This window comes from Protomyctophum bolini (assembly GCF_963924005.1).
Source record: "Protomyctophum bolini genome assembly, chromosome: 18".
NCBI lineage: Eukaryota > Metazoa > Chordata > Actinopteri > Myctophiformes > Myctophidae > Protomyctophum > Protomyctophum bolini.
Genome location: NC_137879.1, coordinates 14,020,058 through 14,047,964, shown reverse-complemented (window position 1 = coordinate 14,047,964; position 27,907 = coordinate 14,020,058). Strand labels below are relative to the sequence as shown.

Below are 27,907 nucleotides of genomic sequence, written 5' to 3'. Positions count from 1 at the left end.
AAAAAATCATTAGCATATAGTCCATATGATATGACATGCAAATCAGAATCAGAGAAACTCTTTTAGATAGGTGTGATTAATATCCCCATGAATAGATTCAGTAATTTAGTACTCAATGGACTAGATTGCTCTGATAGATTGTCCACCCAGCAGTAAGGAGGGTTCAGCATTTATTTGTATTTATTTATAAAGCTGTTTTACAAATTTTCCCCTCAGCCCTGCTTCTTGGAATGTTGGTATTATAGCTCCCCCTGCAGGTTACAGAAATCCATACACGAGTCCTAAAACACTATAATCCAACCTTTAATTGCCAATTGATCGTGTCCATATCACTACGCCCAGCCCAAAAAATAGTTCCATGTGATAGAGGGGAGGAAAGTGAAGGCTCGTTTGAGAAATATTTAAAAAATCAAAGTTGAGCTCTTCTATGATTTTGTATGTCTGGGTAGCAGGCATGTCGCGCGTAATTGTAGAACGCAGGGCATTCACTGTGAAGAGTGCGGGCGCAGACACCACAAAACAGATTGCAATCAAACAGCCAGTCAATATACAGCGCATGATAGACGCGCCGACCACGGCAACGACAGACAGGCTGATGTTGATCACAGTGTTGCAGATGCAGTTAGTATAGCAACAACTCTGACAATAATAGGCCCCATACGGCATACTATAGCGCGCCGTTTTTCATCATTTTTGAGGATTTGAAAAAAATGAAAAAATGAAAAAAAAATCCGCAATTTCGCAATTTCCGCAATTTCCATTTCCGCAATTTCCGCAATTACCGCAATTTCCGTTTCTGCAATTCCGCAATTTCCGCAATTCCCATTTCCGCAATTCCGCAATTTCCGCAATTTCCATTTCCGAAATTCCCGCAATTACCATTTCCGGAATTTCCATTTCCGCAATTTCGCAATTACCATTTCCGCAATTTCCATTTCCGCAATTTCCGCAATTTCCATTTCCGCAATTACTATTTCCGCAATTTCCGCAATTTCCGCAATTCCGCAATTTTACAAAAACGATGGGTTATAGCCCATGTTTTTTGAAATTTTGAAAAAAAAAGTTATCCTCGTTTCTCATCATTTTGGACCATGGGCTATAGCCCATATCGTACGTATTACTGCAGACAGCTAGTCAGCTACCATTTTGGATAGACGCACCAACGCAAATCCAAGTAGGTGCCTATTAGATGGGGGTAGCACCCGCAGTTTTATTAAAGAGGATATTTCCAGAGCACTTAACCTGCCAGTTATATAGGTAAAGAAACGTTGAATATGTATGTGTTTGGTTCCAAAACACCCCAGAGAATTACCTGCAGGAAAGTGAAGGCTCGTTTGAGAAATATTAAGAACAATCAACGCATTGATGTCCATTTATTGGAAACACCCAAGTTGAGCTCTTCTATGATTAAAGCGCCAAACGGAAAGATAAGGAGGGACTTGGAAGCAAAAGGAATGCCCATAGCAGATGTGGGCAACTCATTTCAGTAATGGAGGAATGGAACACCTTTCCAGAATGGAATTTCCAGAACAATGGAGGAGGGTGAGCCATTCATTATCCATGCATACTTGTCATTTGACCAACAATAACAAAACTGGTTCTAAACGCCGTGTATATCCACGGATTTTACGTGGATATACACGGCGTGTATAATTTGAGATTTTTCCTGTACTTTTAAACAGAGAGAGGGGGGGGGGTGGAGGTAAAGTGTCTAGTTATTATAGTGAGAGTTGAGGGGGCCCGAGGGGGGTCATCAGCCTCTTTTGTTTGAGTGTGCTGGGTCGTTACTATACAACAAGAAGAAAAACAACAGATCGACCTGTTGGTGGCGCTGTAACTGGGCTGGCCAATGTGAAAAGGGTGGAATGGAATGTCAGAACAGGTCAGCTCCATATATGGAGATCTAAGGGTTTGATGAGGTTAGGTCAACATATGGAATGAATTCTGTACTGGCCATATATGGAGCTCCATGTATGGCCATCCAGGGTTTGATGAGGTCAGAGGTCAATTTACGTTTAATAAGTGACCCCAGTGCCCCCTGTAGCGGACCCAGCTGGCCAATAAGGTTGAAGACTGACTGATGATTTTGACTGATACTTTATTTCAAAATTCACCGTAGAAACTGAGAAAAGATAAATATACATAACATAAGTAAATCAATAAATCCATAAACAAACACAGTACAGGTTGAGACATTATGCATATACAGTAGACCTAAACAAACAGCATAAATGTTCACATGAACCAATAATTAAAGTTAATCACGGTTTACTTTTTACTGTGAAACATAACTCAAAACCCCTTTGTATCAGCCATGACAAACCCCACAACAATAAGCCAATCAAATTCATAAGCAGTGAAAATACAAGATATGACAAATAAAAGTATTAACCTTGTTCCCCTTCCAGCTAGGCGCTAATAAAGTGGCATGTGCAGTTTGTTCCAGGGCTCTTTGGCCATCCGTCCTTAGTTCCTTCCTTGACAAACTTCTCCATATGTTGCCATTCCTTCTCATGGCAGTATCTGTTCCTCAATCCTCTTCCCACTGAGGTTGGCAGGTGGCATTTATGATCAAGTGCTGCCATCTGCAGCCCCATCCTGGGCGTTGTCCTCACAGTCACAGGTGAACTTGATCATTTCAATTAAACTGATTTGGCCCTGTGGGCAGGAAACCTTTACAATGAAAGCCCTGGAGAACTGACTTGGGGCAGGAAACACGTCGAAATAAAAGCTCAAAGAAAACACAAATTAATCATGGAAACAGCCCTGTGGGTCCGTTACACCCCCCACAAAATGACCGGAACTACTTAATAGTCACCAAAACCAGAGCAGAACTCTCACCACGGGACTCGGGCAATCAATTAATAAAGGTGTAGGCTGGGGTTGTCGTGGCAATCAATTGGCTCAGGCAGAGCTTGGAAAATGGACGGGTCTCATTAGGTCCACTGGCAGAGCCTGGCCAGAGCTGGGGACCCCCCAGAATAATCAACCAGTTCAGGTTAAAGATTAATGACCCCTGGTGGACATTCTTGAGTGTCAGCTAAGCCTTGGAGTTGGTATCTTGTAACTTTCTTACACCTATAATATGAAGGCCTGTGCTAAGCTAAGATGCCAACTGTGCAATGCCTGTTAATGCTTTCAGTACATGCCCTGTCAAAAAGGGTTACATTTCAATTTCATAGACATTGATGACACATTCAGTAGTTCTTGCCCTGATGAAGACCTGTTAGGTTGAAACATGTTGGCAGTTGCCCTTTTAATTTAATAAAGGCGTTCCTCTTCCTTTTTATCATTATCACATCCTGCTATACCTCCATTGAGCACCTGGTTAGTAGCTATTTTTTCTACATTCAGTAGTTCATTATTATTTACTAGTTTATTTCATGTTGTCAGGACTATTTGCCGTTGTTAATGTGATTAATTCAACAAATTAGAACGTTTGACAAGTCCTGAGAGATCTCAGAAGTGCAACTTCCCGTCTGTCCTCTCTCGTCTCTATATTTAGTCATTAATATACACATTTGCTGTTGTGTGTAAACCGTGGTCCATTTATGGCAGGACTCCAAATCACTCAATGTGCCTTTTGTCGCTGTGGAAACCTTGTATGTTCAAAACAGGAACTGGGGGGAAATAAATAACCTGTGTTTCTTAGTATTTATTCAGTCACAAGCTCTTGTTAATACTTTTCATTGGTTCAGTATAAAACCCACAGACAGACTTGGCCACATTGACTTATACTTGCCCACTTTCTTAAATACAGCAAAAATGGCAGATCTACAAGCTCACAATGCATGCTGTGAGCTTGTAGATCAGTTATTTTCACTACATTTGTGCAACACTGTTGTACGACAAAGTAGGCTTAGTATGGCATTCAAGAAAAAAAGAAAAAAGAACTATGGAGATACAAGGATTTTACCCGGAAGCCACGCCACACTATATAAACCACATTCCACTCAAGGCAAGCCAGCCAGGCACTTCCCAGTCGACCCTTGCTGTTGCAACCACCGTCAACATTCCTTGTCTTGTTCTCGAACGAAAATGGAAGAGCTTTTCAACGACTCCCGTCTCCTCACTTCGCCGACCTCGCTGTCCTCCGGCCGAGCGGCAGATGAGTCCGCCCCGAACGCGGCGAAAGTGACCGCGGCGGCTCTCCTGGGCCTGCTCTTCGTCCTGGGCACTCTGGGGAACGTCAGTGTGCTGGTGCTCCTGCTGCGCAAGCTGGAGCTGAAGGACTTCACCCACCTGCTGATGCTGAACCTGGTCTGCTGCGACCTGCTGTGTCTCACCATCCTGCCCGTGTGGATCGGCGACACGGTGGGCACCTGGGAGCTGAGCTACGGCCTCTGCAAGGGGCTCACCTTCGTGACCTTCTGCAGCCACTACGCCAACCTGTACATCATCACGCTGATGAGCGTGCAGCGCTTCATGCGGGTGCTCCACCGTCGCCGGTGGGCGCGGATGGGCGCCCGGGGCGAGAGGGTGCTGATGGCGGTACTCTGGGCCGTGTCCGGCCTCTTGACATGGCCGTCCGTGGCCTCCTTCGGCCGGGTGAAGGATGGTCACTTTGACTGCAGCCGACCGCCGCAGATGGTCGGGCAAACGCTGGCCGCCGCCGTGCTCGACCTGCTGTTCGGCTTCGTGGTGCCCTTCTCCGTCATGACGTCCTTCTACCTCTGCCTCTACCGGAAGGTGAAAGAGGTGGCGCTGTCCGGCTGCAAGAGAACGAGCCAGCTTATCTCCAGGATCATCGTAACCTTCGTCGTCCTCTGGGTTCCCATCCACGTCGTTGGCGCGGCGGGCATAGTGGGGGCGTTGCTACGTACGTCGCGGCCTGACGTGACGTACAAGCTGGAGTGCTTCATGGATACATTTGAATCAAAAATGGTTTATATTTTCCCCTTGTTCAGGTTAGTCATAGACCCGTTTCTCTATGCCTTTTCTTTTCGCAAAATTTGGCCAAGTAACAGAGCAAGAGGGGGTTCTCTGCGGTTTAGCAATAGTGTGTGACAAAAACAAAATGGCTTTTGTTAAAAGCCATATAGGTCAATGAATGCTGTATATTTCAAAGACAAAATGTTGTTCTTTGGACTCCACTATATTTCTAGGAAGCTACTGTCACTTAAGCCCTATTTCAAAAGTTGCTATAAATTAGCTGATGTACAAGCTCGCAACGTGTCACATTGAGATGGATAGTTTTCACGAAAATGTTTTAAAAGAAACTGGGAAATGTGTAAAAATGTCAATACACAATGCATAGATAAAAACACATTGTGCTTTGTAATTGAATAGTGGCAAGTGTTGTTTAAAGCATGTAGCTATATTTTACTTACAGTAAGTATAGTGATTAAAATGCAAGTACTCCATCATTAGCTGAATAAGTTGAGACGAATAACAGTCTAAGTCCATCATTTATTCTGACCCCTCCCTGAAAAGGCCTATCTGTCTTCTGTCCTGACCACTTATCTATGATTTATACATTATGGATAATTAGTGTGGACTTAGACGGTTATTCGTCTCAACTGCTCAGTGACCAGAGTAGGCTATCTTTGACTCAAGTAATGGGGTTGAGCACTTTGTCCACCAGACCAACACTGGTTTTATTAGTCACTGAAATAGCTCAGGTTCTAGTCACGTGTGTTAGTAGAGATAATGTGTAGGCCATTCTTTTTCTCTTTTTTTCTCCAATATAGTCTCTTGCAGTCTATTTTTTCTTTAAAAGAGTTCAATTAACGCTGAGGGTTTTTCTGTGTCCCAGAGATTTAAATAAACACATAAAAACGGGTTTCAAATGAGGGTCCATGGCCTATATGCATATCAAACTGGTGGTGGTCCTTGAAATTAAGAAGTTTGAGAATCACTGACTTACTTACAAAGTGTATAGATTCATGTAGTGAGATATGCGATATTTGTATTGTCTTCTTGCATCGTTCTGCTGTAATTTGAAGTTCTGTTTTCTCTATGTCTTTATCCTGCACATGTGGTTGTACTGCACATGGCACTGTGCTATACTGTATTGTACTGTCTGGAACAGTGCTCTTTGGGTATGACATTAACTGCCTATAAGTATATTGTTGTATTCTATGTTTTTGCTTTTTTTTTCAACCATGCACTTTTTCCCCTTTTTCTTTTACACTTGTAAACCTGTTTTGGGACAATACATTTGAAGTTGAAACAACGTTTCGAATTTCCATTCCCTTGCTACAGTTAATCTGATCTTTCCATTTCCTATGTTTGAACTTTTGCATGTCTCAGATACTGAAATAGATCTAGAGTGTATCTGCTATTATCAATATGTATTTTATTCATTAATTTTGACAGATCTTGACAAACATATCCTTGGCCTAATGGGGGGCCGTGACACGGAAATGTTTGAGAAGCACTAAAAGCCCAGTCAGGATGTCGAATGGAGTCTGAGTCACTATCTATTACAAAGATAGAAACAGTATTTACAAAAGCTCATGGGAGAAGTAGGCCTAGATTAAACACGCTGGGTAGTGTTCAAGTAGTTCTCATATAGAGCATAATAGTCGCTATAGCTATATTGTATACAAATGATACAGTGGTGGCGAGGCCAAGTAGTTCTCATCAGAGCATAGCTATCACTACTAGCCTGGTTTCCATCCCATAGACCCTGCCCACTCGACTGAGCGCACTGGTTCTTTGGAGGCTCAGAGTCTGACAATCAGGCTAATAGGCTACTGTATAGGGCCGGCTATAGCAGGGGTGCTACTGTATAGGGCCGGCTATAGCAGGGGTGCCCACACTTTTTAGTAGTCACGTATTAGAAAAATGCACTTTTTGTCCTTTTTTGTACTGCTGATGTTTGTGCAATTTTTTTGCATTGTGGGTTTGAGCTGTCAAAAATAGTTTATTTATTTAAATTGTATATTTTAGGGGCATGTCATGTGGTCTACCTGCACAGCCTGTAGATCGTGATCTACTGCCTGGGAGGTATGACCTCCCAGCCTTGAGACTGGGAGGTCATACCAAAGACTCTGAAAAATGGGACCCAATGCCTCCCTGCTTGCTTGGCACGCAGCATCAAGAGTTAGATCGGGCTATGACACAACACCCTTCTTACTATATAGCCTAGTCCTATAGTTTACATTACGCAAGACAATTTTCGAAATTATATATTCTTTCGGCAATTTGGAAAATATAGTGCATGAGTTTAACATTGAGATGCACACAATGTTTAGGTCTTTATAGGAGCCCACTCATCCTTTGTCCGGTGAGACACCTTGAATAGTCCGGCAGCCGGGGGTGTGGAGTGGGACATTTGATATATCGTTTTTTTTTATTGGCCTAAAATATTGTCTATATACATACATTCATGAATCCAGCAATTTTTATAGGAGTTTATATCATGTGACCATACCATTAACATAAGACAAAAATGTCAAAATATCATTATGCTTTAAGTAGCATGTCAGGTTTTATGATTCTGAATCCATTCCAAGCATTAGTTTTGCACATAAAACACTCCTTGGGCTAAAAACGGCCATAGCCGTCATCACGAATGTGATGAGGTCAGCACAGTTTGGGCACATTTGGGCAAGTGGCTATCTCTCTAGGTCGTCCTCAGACGAGCCCTCCATCGTCGTTTCCAGTCATCCCGGTTCTCCATACATCTGGCCAGTTCGTTGGTACTTTGCACTCCTGCATCGCTCTTGAGTACATCCACGTATGTTAGCGTGGGACGTCCTCGTGATCGATGCCCGTGTGTTGGTTTCCAGAGCACCAGCTTGCTGGCTGGCAGTTCTTCATGCCTTTGGCAGTGTCCTGCTAGTCTCATTCTCCTGGCTGCTATGTTCTGGCTCACCTTTGGTAATCCCTCATACAGAGTCTTGTTAGTGACATGTACAGTCTTGCTGATGTTAAGTACTGCATGCAGCATTCTGGTGTAGCACCTGTCAAGGGACTTCTGCAGGGTTGGCTTCAGGGTCCAGCATTCACTGCCGTATAGGAGAACAGACTCTATACGGCTATGGCCGTTTTTAGCCCAAGGAGTGTTTTATGTGCAAACCTAATGCTTGGAATGAATGTCACATAATGAATCTTCCTAATCTTGCTAATAGTATGGTATGGTCACATATATCCCTCTATAAAAAATAATTGCTTAATACAGACAGCCGGTCAGCAAGTGGATTCATGAATGTATGTAAATAGACAATATTTTAGGCAAAGAAATTATAATAATAAAAAATCCCACTTTAAAACAAAAGAAGCCTGTTGGCTGCGGGACTAGAAGCTGCTTTGCAAATTATGAACGCTTATTAGGCCTACAGTAGTGTATTTGGCCATCAGGTGGCACCATAAACGTTTATTGAACTAGAGTCTAAACATATTTCTGTTTGCCAATGTTTGAAATAGAAATATGCCAAATGAAAATACTATAGTATCAAAAATAATCTGGAAATTGGCTTTGAACCAGTGTCGTCTTCTACTACCCAAAAATGCGTATGATAACAGAAAACAATATTCAGAAATTCAGAATAAAATGCATTTCGTGTCAAATTGTAGGCCCAGTGTATATGTCAATACTCACTCACTAGTCGGGGAGCCCCCTGGCCTCGCGGTCCAGGCGCATAGCATGTACTGCGGGCTGCGGGCCCGCGGGGGCGAGTCCCGATCCCCCGACGACCTTTGCTGCGTGTCATTCCCTGCAGTCTCTCTCTCTCCCCTGTGTTTCCTGTCTCTCTCAACTATACAGTATCCTGGCTAATCCTATATCAATAAAAGCAGAAAGAAGAGAAGAATTAGAATCTAAAAAAAGAAAAGGGTCACCCTCACCCACCCAAGCCAATGCTAACTGTCTATAGCTACAATGCTTTAAATCAGGGGGTTCCATCTTCCATTATGTATTCGCCATGTGTTTGTGTTAGTGACAAAACAAACATTAAACTCTGTCCATTGTCAATGGCGTGGTCAACAAATTAAACAAAATAATTTCAAGATCCAATGTGAATCTGAAACCTGTGCCTAATGAGCCATTAATGGCTATAATTTAAGGCCAGGAACAGGAAGCCCCCTATGCACACTGAGGAGATGGGCAAATTAATCCATTTAGCCTACTATTTAGGCTACCTGAATATTAACTGCAGAGTTGAGAGCCGTGGATTAAAAGGGGATCACGTGATTCACGTCTGGCTGTGTTTGTTGTTGTTACAGGGGAATATAAACACCTTGGCCTACCTACCTCTGGCAGTGGTTCAAACCCCCAGAGGTCCTTGTTGTTGTTGTTACAATTAAAAACAAATTCAAAGATTTCATGAATAAAATAAAATAAAAATAAGAAATACAATTACAATTTGGTGGGGTCCTTCCTTGACTTGAAAAAGTTCCCAAATAGCACTGGTCTGATGCATATCAAAACCTCATGCATCATATACTCCCCCTCCCAACATTTGCATATCAAACGCGGGGGGGGAGGGGGGAGGTTACAATTAAAAAGGTTGATTAACACTTCAATAATAAACTCATCCAATTAAGCAGCCCCCACAGGCCACAACCTCCCCCCATTCCATTCCATTCACATCCATGTCGACTGCGGCAGCCAGAGACAGAGTAGAGCCTGCCCTCCTCCAACCACACACACACACACACACACAGAGAAGAGAGCTTCTACCACTGGGGGAAGAGAGACTCCACAACACAGTTCCCTTTTTCCCGGCCCTTTGTTCCGCCGCGGACACACATTATTAATACCCAGACACAGAACCGTTACATTGTAGCGACGTTTAATTACATTGTAGCGAACCGGTCCCGTCTGATAAACTACAAAAAGTGTCCAGTTTGGTTTGTGCTCGGGGTCTTTTGGGGGATTGTTTACCAAGATAAACATGGCTGCTAGTGCTGCTGCTGCTGAGACGCAGTCTTCTGGAGGAGGAGGACAAGAGCTACCGCGGTGTTGAGCCGTTTTACACCGAAGACGAGGCGAGCCCAGCCGGGGCCGAGCCCAACGCGGACCACCACCTCCTTTTTATAGCTTCTGACGGATTTAAACAGAGGCATCGCAGCCTATTTGTAACCAAAACACTGTGTGGGGGAACATCAAATCCTAGCCTGTTCGGCTACGATGGCTGCTTTTACCCACCACTTCTACTCTTCTACAATTCTTTAGTTTATATTTTTTTGTATTTTTTTCGTACCCAACAAAAAGCTCTAAAACAATACAGCTACGACTGGAAATCCCGGTGGTTGTGTGTTTTTGTGCGTTAGTGTGTGTATTGAACATGCATGCTAACGGTCCAACATGCAGGACACCAGTAGCAGCAGGCTCCAGGAGGAGGACGGATCTTGCGGGCAGATAATCGGAGCAACCTGGGTAGGCTTCAGAAGGCCTTTGATACCGTGGGCTTTGATTCAGCCTGTTCCAGCAGCACTGGGAGTAGAGGCTGGTGGCATGGCGATGGTGGACCCAGGGCTAGGAGGAGGAGGAGGAGGGGGGAAGCAGCTGGTCCTCTTCAGGCAGCAGTTCGGTACCGGCGGTACCACCGGCGGTGGTGGAGCCAGCTCTACTAGCCTGCGCCGGGGGATCATCAACAGATACCTGGCCGTGTGCGCCGTGGTCTTCTACTTCGTGCTCGTCACCCACGCGTCCTCCCCGGCCAGCAGCAAGCAGCAGAGCTGCGACGACAAGGGCTGCCTGTCCGGGAAGTGTGTCAACGGCTCCTGCGTCTGCGACCGAGGCTGGGCCGGGGAGCAGTGCCAGCACTGCCACGGGAGGTTCAAGTAAGTGTGTGTGACGTGTGTGTGCTCTTTTAAACTTGTACCAGTGAGTGGTTATCAAAGTTTACTTTTTAATTTCAATGACCCCCCCCCCTGCCCCCCAATAACGTTACAGACCTAGAAGGGTCTATTTGGAACCCCTCAATGAAACCTGGGAGTCCCTGAGAGCCACCCCACTCCTCAGTCTGTTCTCTGAGAGTGCAAGCAACTTTTAGCATTTAACCAAAGGGACTAATTAAGGGAGCCATCCTTGGGGACCAGTGCAAGCAAGCGCTGCCAAGAAAGGTCCAAGTAAAGTGGGTATAGCTGCAGCATATTTAATGTAATGCTATATATCCTCTTTTGCTTATCTAGCTCTGAGAGTGTAAGGGAGGTTTTAAGTGGTGAACTGGGCATAGTATGCCTTGCCGAGCTATGAGGGCCATTATCCTCTGTGTTCATTTAACTCTGAGAGTATGTCTGGCTCTGATATGATGCATGGTGGGGTCAGGGTGGTCCTGGGTTCTGATATGATGCATGGTGGGGTCAGGGTGGTCCTGGGTTCTGATATGATGCATGGTGGGGTCAGGCCGGGGGGTCCTGGGTTCAAACCTAGCAGGCAGGGGCCTCTCTGTGTGGACTGGAGTTGGCATGATTCACGTTTGTGGAATGTCACACCAAAATGCACAGAATACTGGGATAGAATCCGTAATTGGCAGCAAGCAATTTAAGAACAACAAGTGTCACCATTCAAACGCGTCAATGTGGATTAGACACAGACAAGCTAAAGCTTGTTTGTTTCCATTGTGGTCCACTAAACCCAACAGACAAACAAACGACCATATATTGACAGTCACAGTTGAGAACAATACAGACAAGCGGCTTAAAGGTGAAATAAGTGTTAAATAGCTATATTCTGATAGCACTCATTGCTGTATAGTGTGTGTAACAGGAGTCCCCATGTCTCTTCATCTCTTTATTTAAACAGAAAATGCATTTTCAGGTTGGGATTACCAATTTTATTCAATTAGCCTGAAGTCTGGACTTTTAATGTTTTGTTTAGAGCCTAACAAAAACGCGTTTGCTAGCCAAGTCTATGCATTCCAGTGTGTAGTGGCTGCGTAATAAAACACATTCTTACCCTTAAGCGTCCTAAACTTGGGGGATTTGTGGGGGACAAGATCAAAACAAATCCCTTGGCTGTATCATACCCATGAGCATCCCTCACTATACTTAGTGAGTACTTGGAAACTAAGCCATTTAGGATCTGGAAAAGCAAACGAAAGATGGGAAACTCCTCCGCTCTAAGCCAGATTACTAGATCAGTGGTCCTCAAACTGGGGTCCTCCAGGGACCCTCAGGGTTCCAGTGATGTAAATATAAATAGGGTTTCAGTGTAATGCAGTCTGTTATTATAATAAAATCACACCCGTGTGTGAACTGTGAAGTGAGCTTTTATCATCGTACATCATCATATATCACATTCCGGCCAATCAGAATTTGCGTTCTCACCTTCGTCTTCAATGTTTGTGCCACGCAATGTTTGTGTTCACACAAACACTCAAAGTTGTCATTTATTGTCCATGGCATTCAATGTTTGTGTTGGGACAAAGTTTGTGTTTGTCCTTGAAAGTTTGAGAATCACTGCGTTCACTAGAGTCCAGACTCTAGTCTAGGGCCTAGACTACTGAAATGAATGAACGGAGGGTTAAATGATACCTGTATGTTAGGAGGAGGGGTAGTGTCCTGCCACTAGGCTCCAGTCTCGTGTTCAGTGGCTGCCCACTGCTCCCAATAGTTAGGATGAGTCAAATATGTGACTATATTTGGTAAATAAAATAGTGTCTAGTCCTGCATTACTGCACCTGTTTAGTTAAGGCAACCATCCATCCATCCATCTTTAAGCGCTTATCCAGAGTCGTGCTGTGGGGACAACAGTTCCAGCAGAGAGCTCCAGACATCCCTCTCCAGAGCAACATTCCTCCTGGGGGATGGCGTTCCAAGGCCAGAGTGGAGATGTAAACCCCCCCATCTGGTCTGCGGTCTGCCAGGGGGTCTCTTCTCAGTGGGACGTGCATCGAGGACCTCCCTAGGGAGATGCTCGGGAGGCATCCTTCTTGAAGATCTACTGTGATCTTTAAAAAAAAAAGATCGTTATTTACAGTAGCCAATTCTTTTCCTTTTTCATTATGTCAATTAATTCCTCCCCACGCATTTTTCTGTGTTGCCACCGCTGTTGTATCCTACTGGCTCATCTGCCAGCCAGTGAAGAGCCCCCACCGGGAGGACGTAGAGACTCCACACGTTGAACATCCCCTGTTGACAGGTGCCGCTCCAGCCGGTAGGAGCGCCACCTACAGGCGGGAGTGCGCTCAGTGACAAATATCATCCTTCCCGCCCCGGATTCCCTCCACCGAACAGAACAGTTAGACGCTCGGCCAAGGAGGGTGCGCCACAGTGGAGTTGAACCCCTGGACTCCGGGGTGGTGGGCGGGTGCTTCACCCCGGGATCCGCGGCCACATACATATCATTCTGGGCGTCCTTGACACAAAAAAGATTAAGAACCACTGACATAGAAACATTGGTTTATCAGAAAACTGTCAGGATTTAGAAGACATTTTGTAGAATCTGGTTTCAGGCTTTCAATTATCTTTCAGGCTGATCCAACTCGGGCAGTTGGGTGGGTGCACAAATACACTACTCGACTGGGTTAATAAGAAATCCCTGGTAGACATTTGGTAGAGGATTTACAGTCTATAACCCACAGCATTTATTACATAATATTCATTTGCATGTGAAAAAAGAAAGAAAGAAAACCATTAACAAAATCATAAAATACTTGTCCGTTCTATTAGTCAGATGGCTATTAGGAGCCCATATCTTTTCAGTCTTAACCTACACTATATAAACTTACTGTTAGTCTTACTGTTTGACTAAAAGATTATCCAATCATTAGTATGATAATGATTGGATAATCTTTTAGTCAAACAGTAAGATCATTTAGGCTGAAAGGATGACGCAAAACACACAAAGCTGGGCATTCCAGTTCCACAGTATGGTGACAGTAGCAGAATGAGAGTTTCACTGGCTTTGAAGTGTTGCAGGCACTCTCCCTTGGCTTTGAGTATCTTAAATACCAATCCTATAGCAAAAATCACACACGTGTGAACTGAGTGGTGCAATTCCCCCCCCCCCCCTCTCTCTCTCTCATTAGAGACAAAGCACTACCCCTCTCTCTGTTTCTGGCGCCCCCTACTGCTATTAATAAGTCACATACTCGTGCTCATTCAGGTACACAAACGGGTACATACATGGACATTGCTGGTTGTAGGAGTGGTTGCACCACTCAAAAATATATGGCATATATATGGCATAGCGAACTGGCCTGAAAGTAAAAATCACACCCGTGTGAAGTGAGTGGTGCAACTCCGTGTGGGGGTTCCCGGGGGAAGTTCCAGACCAACAGGAACGCACCCAGTGTGCTGGCCCGGTTCCGGCGAGCCGCTCTGCGTCCGAAACGGTAGAGAAATTAGTTAACGTGTGCCGGTCCCTCTACTGTAATGTACTGTACTTTCACTGTACTATACTGGCACACCCGAAATCATCATACAGTTAATATGTGCGTGTGTGTGTTAGGTTGCGCACAGGTGGTGAGAAACAACCATGCTGTTTTCATGCTCATACCCACCCACCCAGCCAGCCACCCACCCACACACACAACTCCGTAAGGGAGTGGTTGCACCACTCAAAAATAGCTGTGAGATTCACCAGTCTGCACTCACTGATGCCATACTGTCTATCTATGCTCTGTGGTTGTTGGTGCTTATTGTTTTACAATGGATTTAAATTGATTAGTTGGAACAACCTCTCTACACACTGACACACCATACTGCATCGTTTTGTTTGATATTAAACCGTAGTAACATTCCTGATGGCTACAAGTCTCGGGCAACCGCATGATGATGTCTCACTGCCTGTCACCATAGCAACAGAGGTTGCTGTAGGTGGCTGGTATACGTATAACGCTGGTATAACGTTTTTGAGCAACTTCTGTCATTTGTAAGATGTCTATCTTAATCACTACAGTAACTTTGACCCATGTAAAATAGGGAAGTGCATGCGTGCGAGACAAATGGGAAGTCCTTTTGTATTTTTCTAGGTAGTTGAGACAGCTGAGAGCTGCTAGACATAAATACTAAACACCTTCACCTTGGCACTATTATTTTTATCTTTCTAAATTTAGAACAGCCAATTATCCCCCCCCCATTTATTCACCAATTTAGTCGTTACTAATTAATTCCTGCTGTTGTATCCTACTGACCTGCCAGTGAGGAGCCCCCACCGAGACGACGTAGGGCCTTCATCATACTCTTCCCGCCCAACAACACTCCCCGCTGACAGGCGCCTGCCCCCAGCGTGCAGGAGTATATGAAACCCTGCCCGGATTCGCCCCCCGGCCCGAACACGAGCCAGTTGTGTTTGTGTGTAGTAGACACTCGACAAAGCCGGATGCACCACCTCAGTGGATTCGAACCGGCCACCTCCGTTGGGGTGGGCAGTACCATTGTTCACACTATAATTCTTTGTAGGTATGATACTACTAAACTGTTATATGGAGCTATAGCTGACACAGTGATACCTCCAAATGGCATCTCTGGACAATCAGACTTTATGAGGAAAATAATATCACTCTTTATTACACAGCTTTCTTGAATGCTTGATTCTGATCGGTCAATTGCTGAATTCAGCGGTGTGTCATTTCTTGATAATGACCACTCTATCACAGAGCGCTGTCTAATCAAAGCCTCGGAGCACCTGGCTACGCTGCTTAGATGTTGTGCTTTATCCAACGTGACAGCCATGTAGACAAACACACCATGTCATTTACAGCTAAAAACGTTGCTCTCAAGAATGTTTTTGAAAAGATTTGAAGCGACGATATAGTAACCAAACGTTTATTCTGTTTGATCAACACTCACTTCCTTGTTTTTCGAGGCGACTGTGCTGCAGCTGGGCAGATGGCCAACCACTTACGGAATACTTTCATTACCGTAAAGCAATATCATGTATTATAATGTATGACGTGGTCGCGGCGGTAGGTAACCGTCCAAGCATAGGCTAAGGTTGGCCTATGCCCAACCTTGGGCATAGCCCACGAACAAGAGCTCTCCAGGCATCGCGGTCCTGGGCCATTTTCTACAGCTGTCCCCATGTATGGCCAGATCTCTTCACATCTACATCTAGGTCACGCCGCCAGGTGTTTTTCTTGGTCTGCCAAGTCTTGTTTAGAAATAACGCCCGGTCATTATTTCCCAACAACTCAATCTCAGTCACATATTCTTCCATTTGTACACTCAGAGTTACCATGGTCCTTGAAAGTCAACAGTTTGACTGAGAGAACCATCACTACTGTAAAGGCTTATGCATTGTCCAGTTTTCTGTGGACAATGCTTTCGCTCACACACCACATCTCTCTGTTTTTACTAACCTCTTCGTCAACTCTTCACCAAAAGCTGGACTATGAATAGGCCTTGATTGTAAGGCAGACATGAAGTCCACACAACGGCCCCGACAGCGTGATAGAACTGCTTCCAGAAACCGTCACATCCAAATGGGATGGAATTCCTGTTCCCTATGTTTTGGATCCGGTTTGTCCGTCTAGGTTTGGGTCGACGTGCAAAGCCACCAGCTGCTTGTCCCACGCACTTGCTGCAAGTGATACTTTTTGGTAAAAACAAAAAGTTTAAAGCACTATATTCTGATAGTAGGCAAATTTACAGTGTTCCAGCTCCATTTCTGTCTGCTCATTTCCTTGTGTCATCACTTCCAATTGTATTTGTTTAATATGTATCCTGCTGAGTTCTCTATCCTGATTGGATAAAATTGGTATTCCACCCATCCTGAAAATGCATTTTCTGTTTAATAAACAGCTGGATATATCTCTATATCAGAATATAGAGCTATTTAACGTTATTTTAAATAAACCAACTAAACAAACAAAAATACTTTAAAATGAGAACATGTTTTTCTAGCCAATCAAATCTGTTAGCATTTTCAATGTACAGTAGTGCGTACACACACACACACACACACACACACACAGTACAATGAAAGGAAATGTCCTGCAGGGAATTTGAGCTCATGTCGTTTAATTAAAACCTGTGTGATTCATCATGTGAGGAGGAGGATATCCGTGCAGAGTCAGTGCAACAGGCATTCTTTCCCATTAAGAAAGACTGGGAAAGCATCTGCGTCACCATTTTAGATTTGAGCTTAAAAGCATTATTTTATATTAATAAAAATCACAACTGAAGTGAGGGAGGGGCACTCATATCATCGTACATCGTGTAGAAAGACCATAATCTACACTAATAGCTGAATATACTGTAGGAGGGGCTAGCACCCCTCAAAAGCATCTAATATATTAATAACTGTAACAAAATGGACCTTTAACTCTTGAGATTGTAAAATGAAACCAAATGGAGCCATACGGGTCCAGTTTGGCTTCATTTTTATTGTTAAGCATCTCCATTACTTAATTTACAAGAAAAATAATTGTTATTTTGATCAACATTTGCCTGTTATCTCTCCTATTGTACCAACAACAACACCACAAAATCTTATCTGACAACAAAATATTCTAAGTTTTGGGTCTGAGAGGCTAGCTGTCATCAAACGGTGGTCTGTGGCTCAAATGCAGAATAAATAATGGGCCTTGATATGAAATCGGTTGAAAACGCCTCTTATAAATAATGCATTGGTTGAACTGATCATGCTAATATTTACCACCATGCTGTTGTTTCAGGTTGACGGAGCCCTCGGGGTACCTGACGGACGGGCCAATCAACTACAAGTACAAGACCAAATGTACCTGGCTCATTGAAGGATAGTAAGTACACTTTACCCAAATGTACCTGGCTCATTGAAGGATAGTAAGTACACTTTAACCAAATGTACCTGTCTCATTGAAGGATAGTAAGTACACTTTACCCAAATGTACCTGGCTCATTGAAGGATAGTAAGTACACTTTACCCAAATGTACCTGTCTCATTGAAGGATAGTAAGTACACTTTACCCAAATGTACCTGGCTCATTGAAGGATAGTAAGTACACTTTACCCAAATGTACCTGTCTCATTGAAGGATAGTAAGTACACTTTACCCAAATGTACCTGGCTCATTGAAGGATAGTAAGTACACTTTACCCAAATGTACCTGGCTCATTGAAGGATAGTAAGTACACTTTACCCAAATGTACCTGGCTCATTGAAGGATAGTAAGTACACTTTACCTGGCTCATTGAAGGATAGTAAGTACACTTTACCTGGCTCATTGAAGGATAGTAAGTACACTTTACCTGGCTCATTGAAGGATAGTAAGTACACTTTACCTGGCTCATTGAAGGATAGTAAGTACACTTTACCTGGCTCATTGAAGGATAGTAAGTACACTTTACCTGGCTCATTGAAGGATAGTAAGTACACTTTACCTGGCTCATTGAAGGATAGTAATTACACTTTTGTTTTTGCAAAGCCAAATAAACAGTGGCATACCTAAAGTGGAGTGTAATTTATACTATACTTTTGCTTTCCAAAAATCCAGTAGTGGAAAGTAACATTTACTGTATTTTAACTTTACTGGAGTATTTCCAGTTTTCAGTACTTTTTCTTCTACTCCACAACATCTCAGAGGCAAATATTGTACTTTTACTCCACCAATTATTTGAGAACTTTAACTACTAGTTACTTTGTAGATTTTGTAGATTACAAAACATACAGTAACAACTTCAGCCCTATATTATATATTTTCAGGCCATTTGGAAATAGCCGATCCGACGCATTGTGAGCATGTAGATCTGCTATTTTAAAAATATCTTTATACATTTAAACACTTGTGAGACGGGAAATTCTGCATTAATGAGTACTTTTGGTACTTTAAGTACAGTTTGATGCCAATACTTTTGTACTTTTACTCATGTAATTTTGAATTGCAGACTTTTACAGAGTATTTCTACAGTGCAGTATTGGTACTTAAACTTTTATCTAAGTAAAACATTGTAGTACGTTTGCCACCACTGCCAAACATAACTTGGCCGGTAGCTTGCAGATCGGTTTGTTTTTGGCAAGCCACGCTGTCGTGTGATGGAATGTAAAAGAAGACTAATCTGGACAGAGTGCCATTATAGCTTGCCTCAGCTGATCTGTACTGCTGCTACTGCTGCTGCACTGTAAAGTTGGTCTGGTCTGAACTATTTAAAGTCCTGGGATGTTTGCTCAGATGGGGTTTGCATACATACTTTCATTTCAATCTGACAACTTGATAATACGCGGTGCCCTGCTTTTTATTTCTGACACGCAATCTTCCTCATACAATCTAGAGTTTCCTGTAAATGATAAGATACACTCACAGGCCACTTTTAATCGGTACGCCTCGCTGGTACCGTGTTGTTTATTGGATTGCCTTCAGAACTGCCATAACCCACAAACTTGAGACCTGCGGCAGATTCTACAAATGCATTCTAAATCCTATGTTGCTCTATATATATATATATATTGTTGCTGTCGAGCAGAAAACCCTTCATATTTTAACCCATTCTGACCGGGCACCCATTTTGGTGTTAGCATCATGTTATGCTTTACCTATTGAAAAATAGCAGATCTACAAGCTCATATCGCGCCACCGAGTGGCGCGATACGAGCTTGTAGGTCTGCTATTTTTGAAAAATTCGAAGAACGACTGACATTTTTAGAATCTGATCTCAGGTCAGAATGGGTTAATCAGACCAGTGTGTGTCCCGTGGAAACCTCGTATGAATCTGATCTCAGGTCAGAATGGGTTAAGCGTCACACCAAAGCATCAAAAGTAGCAGTCTAGCAGATCTATCTATCTACAAGCTTGAAGCGCGGAGCGAAGTGGCACATTTTGAGCTTGTGGATCTGCTACTTTTGAATTTGAATCCTGAAAAGTTGCAGTTTTGGACATATGAGTTTTCCACCCGACAGTGTATATATAGCCAAAATCTAAAATGACACAGATGCTTTCCAGTTTTTTTGAGGCACTACACTGTCTCTCTGCATTTGATGTATGTGTTTAGCTTTCTTAGGCATTCTGCCAAATGCCTAAATTGTAAAGGGCCAGCTGCCAGAATATGGACACTATTTCATATGGCCACATACACATACTCAACACATTGTTCCCAATGGTTGACGCGGGAGACAAATTCTCGTTGTGTGCAAACATATGTCACAAATAAATAAAACTAACAACCCAAAGCTGTGATTTGGCCTATAAGAACTGGATATCAGGTGCTTGGAATATACCGAGGCATGTTAGGTTTTTTTTATTTTATGTTGTTTATTTGGGGTTTTGCGATTTGGGAGCGAGTCCATATAGGTACAGGTTAAGAAAAATAAACTTCAGCAGCCACAGTACTTTTAGTGTTTAAAAAGACAATATTTTTCTACCAAATATCACTTGGCTCTCTCTGCGCCCACGAACAGCGAATGGCAGCTCTGTTTATAGAATCTTTTTTCGTTTCTTTTTATTTGGTCAGGAAATAGGAAATGGGTCAGGTTCTACTGAAACCTGTGTTTCTGCTGTCAGGGTTGCCATGTCTGCTTTTTATAAGGACATTGGTCTTGCTTTTCTGTAAAGTCACTTTTAAATATTAGTAGTTGTGGGTTGGTTTTTTTGGGGGGTCAAGGACCCCGCTCCCCAGTATTCCACATTCAAGATTTATTTTAGAAATTGTCAGATTTACTGCTGAAGCATAGACCTGGTTGCTTATTTCTCTCGTAAAATCTGTCATCACTGGTTTCTGTGGTTGTACCTTTCAGCTGTCAGGACTGGAGACCACCGGTATGGACAGAAAGTCTGTTTATTGGTGGGCACACAGAAACACTTATTGGACTGTAGGGTCCATGGTTGGTTCTCAAAAACATTTTAGCTCGGGGGCCCCCCTGTAATAAACTTTTATCATCCACGGCACCCCTGAATAAACTTTGTCATATTAAATGGTTCGCAAATATGTGAATCTCTGTTTTCCATTAACCTTTTCTTTACATGCTCTTTTAATCACTTGGACTGCAGCATCCCTATTCTGGGGGTAACGTTCACCAAAAAAATAGGCAATCTTGTAGAGCGGCTACTTCTGGTGAAGAGACTTGTGTATTTTAGACTGAAAAAGAATGCACCGGTGAATCTCAGGTCTGTGTTACTAAGTATAGAGGGTCTAAGTCGGGTGTATTCAGCTAGATTAGGCAGGTGCCACAACTGTAGAATAATTGTGTGGGGTGGGCCATGCAGCATGCGCTATGCGGTGTGTGCTATGCAGCGTGCGGCGTGTGCTATGCAGTGTGCGGCGTGCGCTATGCAGCGCTGCATAGCATTCCACGCGCATCGCGTATGCGGAACGTTTTGGCGTTCTCAAAATGCATTTTGTGCTCGAACACGAAGATATATGTATTGTATAATACATTTGTTCACGGTAACGAACAGGATAACTTAAACTTGGTCCATTATTTCTCCACATTAATTAATACAGCTTGTAAGGACCAGGCGCTCGTGGAATAAGCAACACTGCTAAACGGCACAAAAAAATTGCCAAAATGTTGGTATTCAACCCTTGCTTTGAGTTTCTTAGTGGATTGGATATTTGCACAGTAATAAGGAAAAAAGCCAATTTTGACACTTTACTCATTTTACAGTTGGGGAACTCAGTGGCGCCTGGAAGAGGTGCCAATCTGTTGCGGCTGCGTTTGGAAACCTTCCACCCGCTACTGAGTTACATAGCACTGAGTGTAGAATTAAGTGTAATGTTTTTCCCCCTTATTACTGTGGGAGAGCTCAATCATCCAATCCAATCCAACTCCATTTGAAGTAGTTGGGCCCCTTTAAGTTGTATATTGTTTATGTTAATGTCTGTTGACATAGAAGTACGGTACACCAGTGGTACTTGGGGTTTGTATGCGCGACGTGCATGTGTGTGCGTGTGTGAAATACGTCAGATGGACGTTCCGGCCCTAAACTTCCGGCAGAACACTCTCTGCCCAGACCAGGCTTTTCTCTTCTCAGATGAGTAAGGCTGGGAATGAGACTCTGAGAACCACTGGTTGTTTACCAGACTAGAGTTCTTGTTTACTCTGCTTATTCCCAACCTTGCATACGGTATGTAAGTCGCTCTGGATAGCAGTGTCCACACACATTATAAATTGCGCTAGAGTTGAGACAAGTGCTGTCACAATTATTGTACTGTATAATCGCCTAATCGCAATTATTTGAGATAATAGAAATTATTTTTGCATATTCATCGTTTCCATGTTGAAAAATGGCCATAAATAAAAACCTACAAGCTTACAACACGTGTTGTAAACCTGTAGATCAATTATGTTTTGAAAAGTAAAGAAATCATAATTGCGTCTGTGGTTCCTTTATATATTGAAGTTATTTGTCATATATGGCCTGTGCATTTTGTGATCATGAATCCTAAAAGGCAAACAGAAATACGTTCCAATGTTTAATGCAAAAAAATGAATACACAATTAAATCGTTATTTGGTCACATAGCTCAATGTCAGAGATGAACATAATTGTAATCAAGTTGCTCCGTGTGTTTTTTCCCTCCTCCAGTCCAAACGCGGTGCTGAGGTTACGCTTTAACCACTTCGCCACAGAGTGCAGTTGGGACCACATGTACATCTATGATGGAGACTCGGTATACGCCCCTCTGGTGGCTGTTTTCAGGTAAGGCACTGATTATTCGTCTTTCCCTCGAGTATCTTGAACTGTCGAACCGATGGACTTCAAACTTGGCATGTGCTTCACATGACGCAAAGGAGTTGAATGTTTGTCAGTCGGCAGTTGTCCAGAAATACATATACAGTGTATTTATCAATCTTTATCGGTCTGTCTGTCTCTGTCCCTTTTATGATCCATAGATGGAGATCTCTGTGTCTGTCTGTATGTTAAAAAATAATAAATAAATAAATAAAATCTCAGTTCAAAGGCCATCTATATTGATTAAACAACTTTATTGCCAAGCACTCAGCCATGTGTTTATCAGCAGAAGAACGGGCTCGGTTTGTTGTTAAATATTTAGAAATATCTCTCATCCATGCTGCATGCTGCTGACTGCATTTTGTCTATTAATTGTCGTACAAATAATAGTGATCAACGATTTTATGTTTATTTATTGCACTGAACTTTGGAACATATGAATCAAAGTTACATTTATGTTTGACTTTTAGGCTACAGTATGTACACAAAACACGACACAGGTCAGGTATGAGAAATTACTTAAATATGCAAAGAAATGACTGCACCAATGATGAACATAAATGTAATGCACTATGGAAAACAGGCTTGCATTTAATAATTATTTTTAAAAATAGTAAAAATAGCCGATTTACAAGCTCACAACACACGGCGCATCACGTGTTGTGAGCTTGTAGAGTGGCTATTTTGATGTACAGATGAATGAGAACTATTCTGATGATTATGAATATCAATGGACCAATGCAAATGATTATTCCAAAATAATTGCCGTCATCTCAAATACTTGTGATTATGTCAGCCACGTTGTGACAGCAAAAATCTAAGCAGCAATCAGTGCAGCTTCAACGTTGTTCATATAAATTATTTTGGGAGGAGATGTGAAAAATCTCTGTGTTGGAAATCTCGTCTCAGGCATTGATGGAAAGCAACTAAGTAACTTATTACTTAAAGTAATATTATTACCTTTTTCAATATAACTAATTACTTTAACATTTTGAGTACTAATACTGTATGTTACTATTTTCCAAAAGTATCCTATTACTATTTTCACCAGCATTGGTGGTACTGTGGGCTTGAGTGTTTATTATAATTTAATATAATTTATAATGGTAGACTGAGTTGGAATCAAGTTGCTTTGCAGGCTGCTGATGCGGTCTATATCTAGACTCTAGAGCGGATACAGAAACAATGCACAATTGTCTGTACGTGTGAATTATCAGATGCGGAAGGGCGGGCTTTCACCGCCCGGAGCAAAATAGGTAGTGTGAGACGTTTAAGAACAAAATAGGCTTGGGGCAAGGAAAAAAAAGTCATGTAAAAAGTAACTAGTTACTTTTGTCAGGGATTAATATGTAAATGAGTAACTAGTAATAGGTAATATATCACTGTTTCTGTGTAACTTTTCCAGCACTGATTCCAGGTTATGTAAAAAGAAAACCTGTTGAAATCCTACATTTTACGTAGGCTGGCGAAGAGTGAGCAAGCTCTCATCACACGGAATACAGTTTATAAATGAATAAAAACATCAATCCAATTAGTCTATGTTTTCATGCCACTTTAAAGCATTGGTTCTCAAACATTTTCAAGTCAAGGACCCCCACATTGATGTGTATTTGGTCACATATGTGAAAATAAGGAACCGCACTTTGAGAAACAATGCTTTAAAGGATGTCATGTTTCTGTACAGAAACAACAAGTCTGTTGCACAGCTACAAAGTTGACAGGTGCGTAGGAGAAGACGTTGCACCAAACGAGGGTCTGACTCACTGAAAAAGAAGAAAGAAAAAGAAATCCTGCACACTGTCTTCACATCTCCACACAATCACAATGTTTCGGTCTAGAAGACCTTCATCAGGCTATCTTTTAAAGCTGTGTGTGTGTGTGTGTGTGTTCGTGTGCGTGTGCGTGCGTGCAGTGGTGTGATCGTACCGGAGACGAGGGGCAACGAGACGGTTCCGGAGGTGGAGACCACCTCGGGCTACGCTCTGCTGCACTTCTTCAGCGACGCCGCCTACAACCTGACCGGCTTCGACATCTTCTACTCGTGAGTACACGGATTAAAGATGTCTGTCTCCACCACTGATTTCAGTCGTTACACAGAAGCCAGCATGGTAAATGGTGAATTTATAGAGCGCCTTTATCCAAGGCGCTTTACATAGATTGTGCATTACATTCACACACACATTCATACACCTATGGCGGCAGGAAACCATGCAAGGCACCAACCAGCACATCAGGAGCAATTAGGGGTTCAGTGTCTTGCTCAAGGACACTTTGACACTAACTCTGGGGGAGCCCGGGTTCGAACTGGCAACCTTGCTGTTACCATCCAGCCACTCTACCCCTGAGCCACTGCCGCCCGCATGTCTCTGCTTTTAGTGCCATTCACAGTTTCACACACACATCCATACACCTATGGCGTAGGAAACCATGCAAGGCACATCTGAAGGAATTACCGGTTCAGACTGGTGCTTACCGATTACCGGTGCTCAAGGACACTTCCACACTAACTCTGGGGGAGCCCGGGATCGAACTGGGAACCTTGTGGCTCCCATCCAGCCGCTCTACCGGCTACTCTACCCCTGAGCCACTGCCGACCTCCACAAGTTGGAGATGGGTGGTTTGACTGACAGTTTGAGGTTCCAATGGACTTCAAGAGGTTTAGTCAGAAGCGCCTTTTTAATACTTTTCACTGGTTCAATGTTTGTGAAAATGGTCTGATTTATTGAAGAAAATTAAAACGTTTAAAAATGGAGACAGCCGGTTTCTGCCCGACAGTGACGGTATCTTCTATGGAAGCATGTTGTGCATCACAACATGTGTACAACATGAGTATTTTAAGTGCTCAAACTAGCAATAGAAAACACGTTTAGAAGCACCTCCCATAAACAATTGATTCACTACCATTAAAGCCTCAATCTGTGATTTCTTCAACTGCTTGGCTGTATGTGGAACAGAACAGCAGCAGCATAGGTTTAGATTCAGAAAAATAATACCTAAACATCATCATTCCATTTTCAGTCATCAGATTTGATTTAGCTTTGTCCCATGTGAGTATATACAGTGCCCCCTCCAGGGCATCAGTAAACATTGCATCTTATTTGATCTAGGGGCACTTAAAGCCATTTTCAACCATATCTTCACATCCTCACTGATGCTCATTATATTATAATAAATATCATAATCTTGTAATCAGATTTCCGTCCACTCACTCTGCGTCTCATTGGCTGTAGACAGTTTGGAAAACGCGGATAAGAACCAATGACATCATCAACGGGGATTCCAAGCTAATGGAAAGCCTTTCTCTTCCTGGAAAGTTGGCATGCTGAAATATAAACCATTGTTCTTGCATTAATATATATATATATAAAAAGAAAATACGTTTTGAAATCTTATTTGACGTTACTGGTGGTCAGCATTCTGAACTGCCCACAGCACTCTTCTGAGACACAGAGTGAGCAGACAGAATGAGTATTGGTGAGGAGTCTAAACCCTTAAATTCCATTAATGATTTCAATGGACTACTTTTATTTGATGGCCTTCCTGCCCTGGCTGTTCTGCCTTTGTGCCCTCAAAGAATGGACAACACCAAAGGCCAAGTGGCCTTGCCCCTAAAATGACAAATGTCCATTCCTGGTGAGGACCAGTGATGATATGAATGATTGGTGAGAAAGGGAGTAAATGGCCTATCTACAAGATCACAATGCGGCATGAGCATGCAGATCTGCTATTTTTGCAGTTTTGGAAATGTTTCGGAAATGTCTGAGAAACCTTGTGTAATAATGCCATGGCCAAAACAGGGATGTTTTGTTAGCAGTCAGGTCTGTTGGGGAAAAGTTGTTCTTGGCAGTAAATTAATGTCCCCAGAAGTGTAGTAATAAAACTGTGTGTGTGTGTGTGTGTGTGTGTGTGTGTGTGTGTGTCTGTCTTTAGGATCAACTCGTGTCCCAACAACTGCTCGGGTCATGGTAAGTGCACCACAGGGAACTCCATCGCCAGCCGGGTGTACTGCGAGTGTGACAAGTACTGGAAGGGCGAGGCCTGTGACATCCCGTACTGCAGGAACAACTGTGGCAGCCCCGACCACGGCTACTGTGACCTGACCGGGGAGAAGCTGTGCGTCTGCAACGACAGCTGGCAAGGTACGGTAGTGCACAACACTGTGTGTGTGTGTGTGTGACTGTGTGTGTACTGTGTAGGGCTGTCGAGCAGGGGCGTAACGGAAAAATATCAAATGGAAACCGCAAGTTGTGCCACTGTACTTCCGTCCCTACTGGTTGGGATGATAGTAGTGCGAAAGTGCCAATTGTCATATTAGACTAGTAGGCTGTTATTGTAGGCCTACCCTAAATCATCATCATTTTTTGACCATTGCCATCCCCAGTTCCTGCTTACTGATGCATGTGTCCCTAGTGATGACATCAGGGAACGACAGTTTTCTACCTCTGGTGTGCTTTGAGGCAGACTCATTGTCAGCTCTGTAGCAGTGGCCAGCAAACTGTGTTCTTCTGGATCGAACTAGTGAAGTAACACGGGGAAGGTTGCCGTATATTAGATTAGTTGATGGCGGCTCTTCCAAGAGAGATTTTGCGCTCTCATTAGAAGGCGGGTGTAAGTGCCATCCAGCCGTTTCCATGTCTCTGAGCCATAGAGTAGAATCGGCCCGACGGTCGTCCTAAATACCCTACCCTAAATAATATTTCCATTCCCCAACCTAAATATATTTACCCTAAATAATATTTCCTCTTACTGCCTTCGTTGACGTGACGCCTCCACCATGTGAACAATTTCTGGGAAGAACATTATTTGCAGATACTGCTATACCGTTCTGTGTGATGCTCATCTCATTGAACGTACGTGTTGTTGTTTGTTTCAGGTCCCGACTGCTCCCTCACGGTGCCGTCGGCCGAGTCCTTCTGGGTGCTGCCCAGCGTCAAGCCCTTCAGCACGTCGCTGGCCCGGGCCTCCCACCGCACGCTGGTCCAGGACAAGGTCATGTGGGTGGTGGGCGGCTACACCTTCAACTACAGCTCCTTCCAGATGATCCTCAAGTAAGTCGTGGCATGAGTCTGACCCCCAACTTTCCCCTATAGAGGCTATGCACGTGACATCGTCATACCCAGAAGTTATGTGGGGAAACGGCTACTGAGTGGCAAAAAACTTTCTGGCTTGAACTCTAGTTTTCGGGCATGCCAGTGTAGTGTAGAGTTTGAATGACAGATATCAGTCAAAAGGTAGACATCGAAGAGGAAGGATGGGTGGGGAGGGATCAACATATGGAATGTCAGAACAGGTCAGCTCCATATAGTATATGGAGATCTAAGGGTTTGAGGTCAGATGTCGAGTTGCTGGCCAGCTCCATATGCCGATCTAGGTGATGATTCAGTCTTCTCCATGTATGCCTATCCAGGGTTTGATGAGATCA

General features: G+C 43.3%; 1 protein-coding gene across 1 annotated transcript in view; it reads left to right on the top strand.

The window, feature by feature from the left end:
• Positions 1-9,626: 9,626 nt before the first annotated feature.
• The window catches only part of atrnl1b (attractin-like 1b), a 93,826-nt gene continuing 75,545 nt past the window's right edge, over positions 9,627-27,907 (top strand). Inside the window, exons 1-6 of the mRNA XM_080789626.1 lie at positions 9,627-10,734; positions 17,517-17,600; positions 22,339-22,452; positions 24,398-24,526; positions 26,416-26,624; positions 27,359-27,533. Coding sequence (XP_080645752.1) covers positions 10,256-10,734; positions 17,517-17,600; positions 22,339-22,452; positions 24,398-24,526; positions 26,416-26,624; positions 27,359-27,533 — 1,190 coding nt within the window. The 5' untranslated portion in view covers positions 9,627-10,255. The remainder of the gene's footprint in view (positions 10,735-17,516; positions 17,601-22,338; positions 22,453-24,397; positions 24,527-26,415; positions 26,625-27,358; positions 27,534-27,907) is intronic.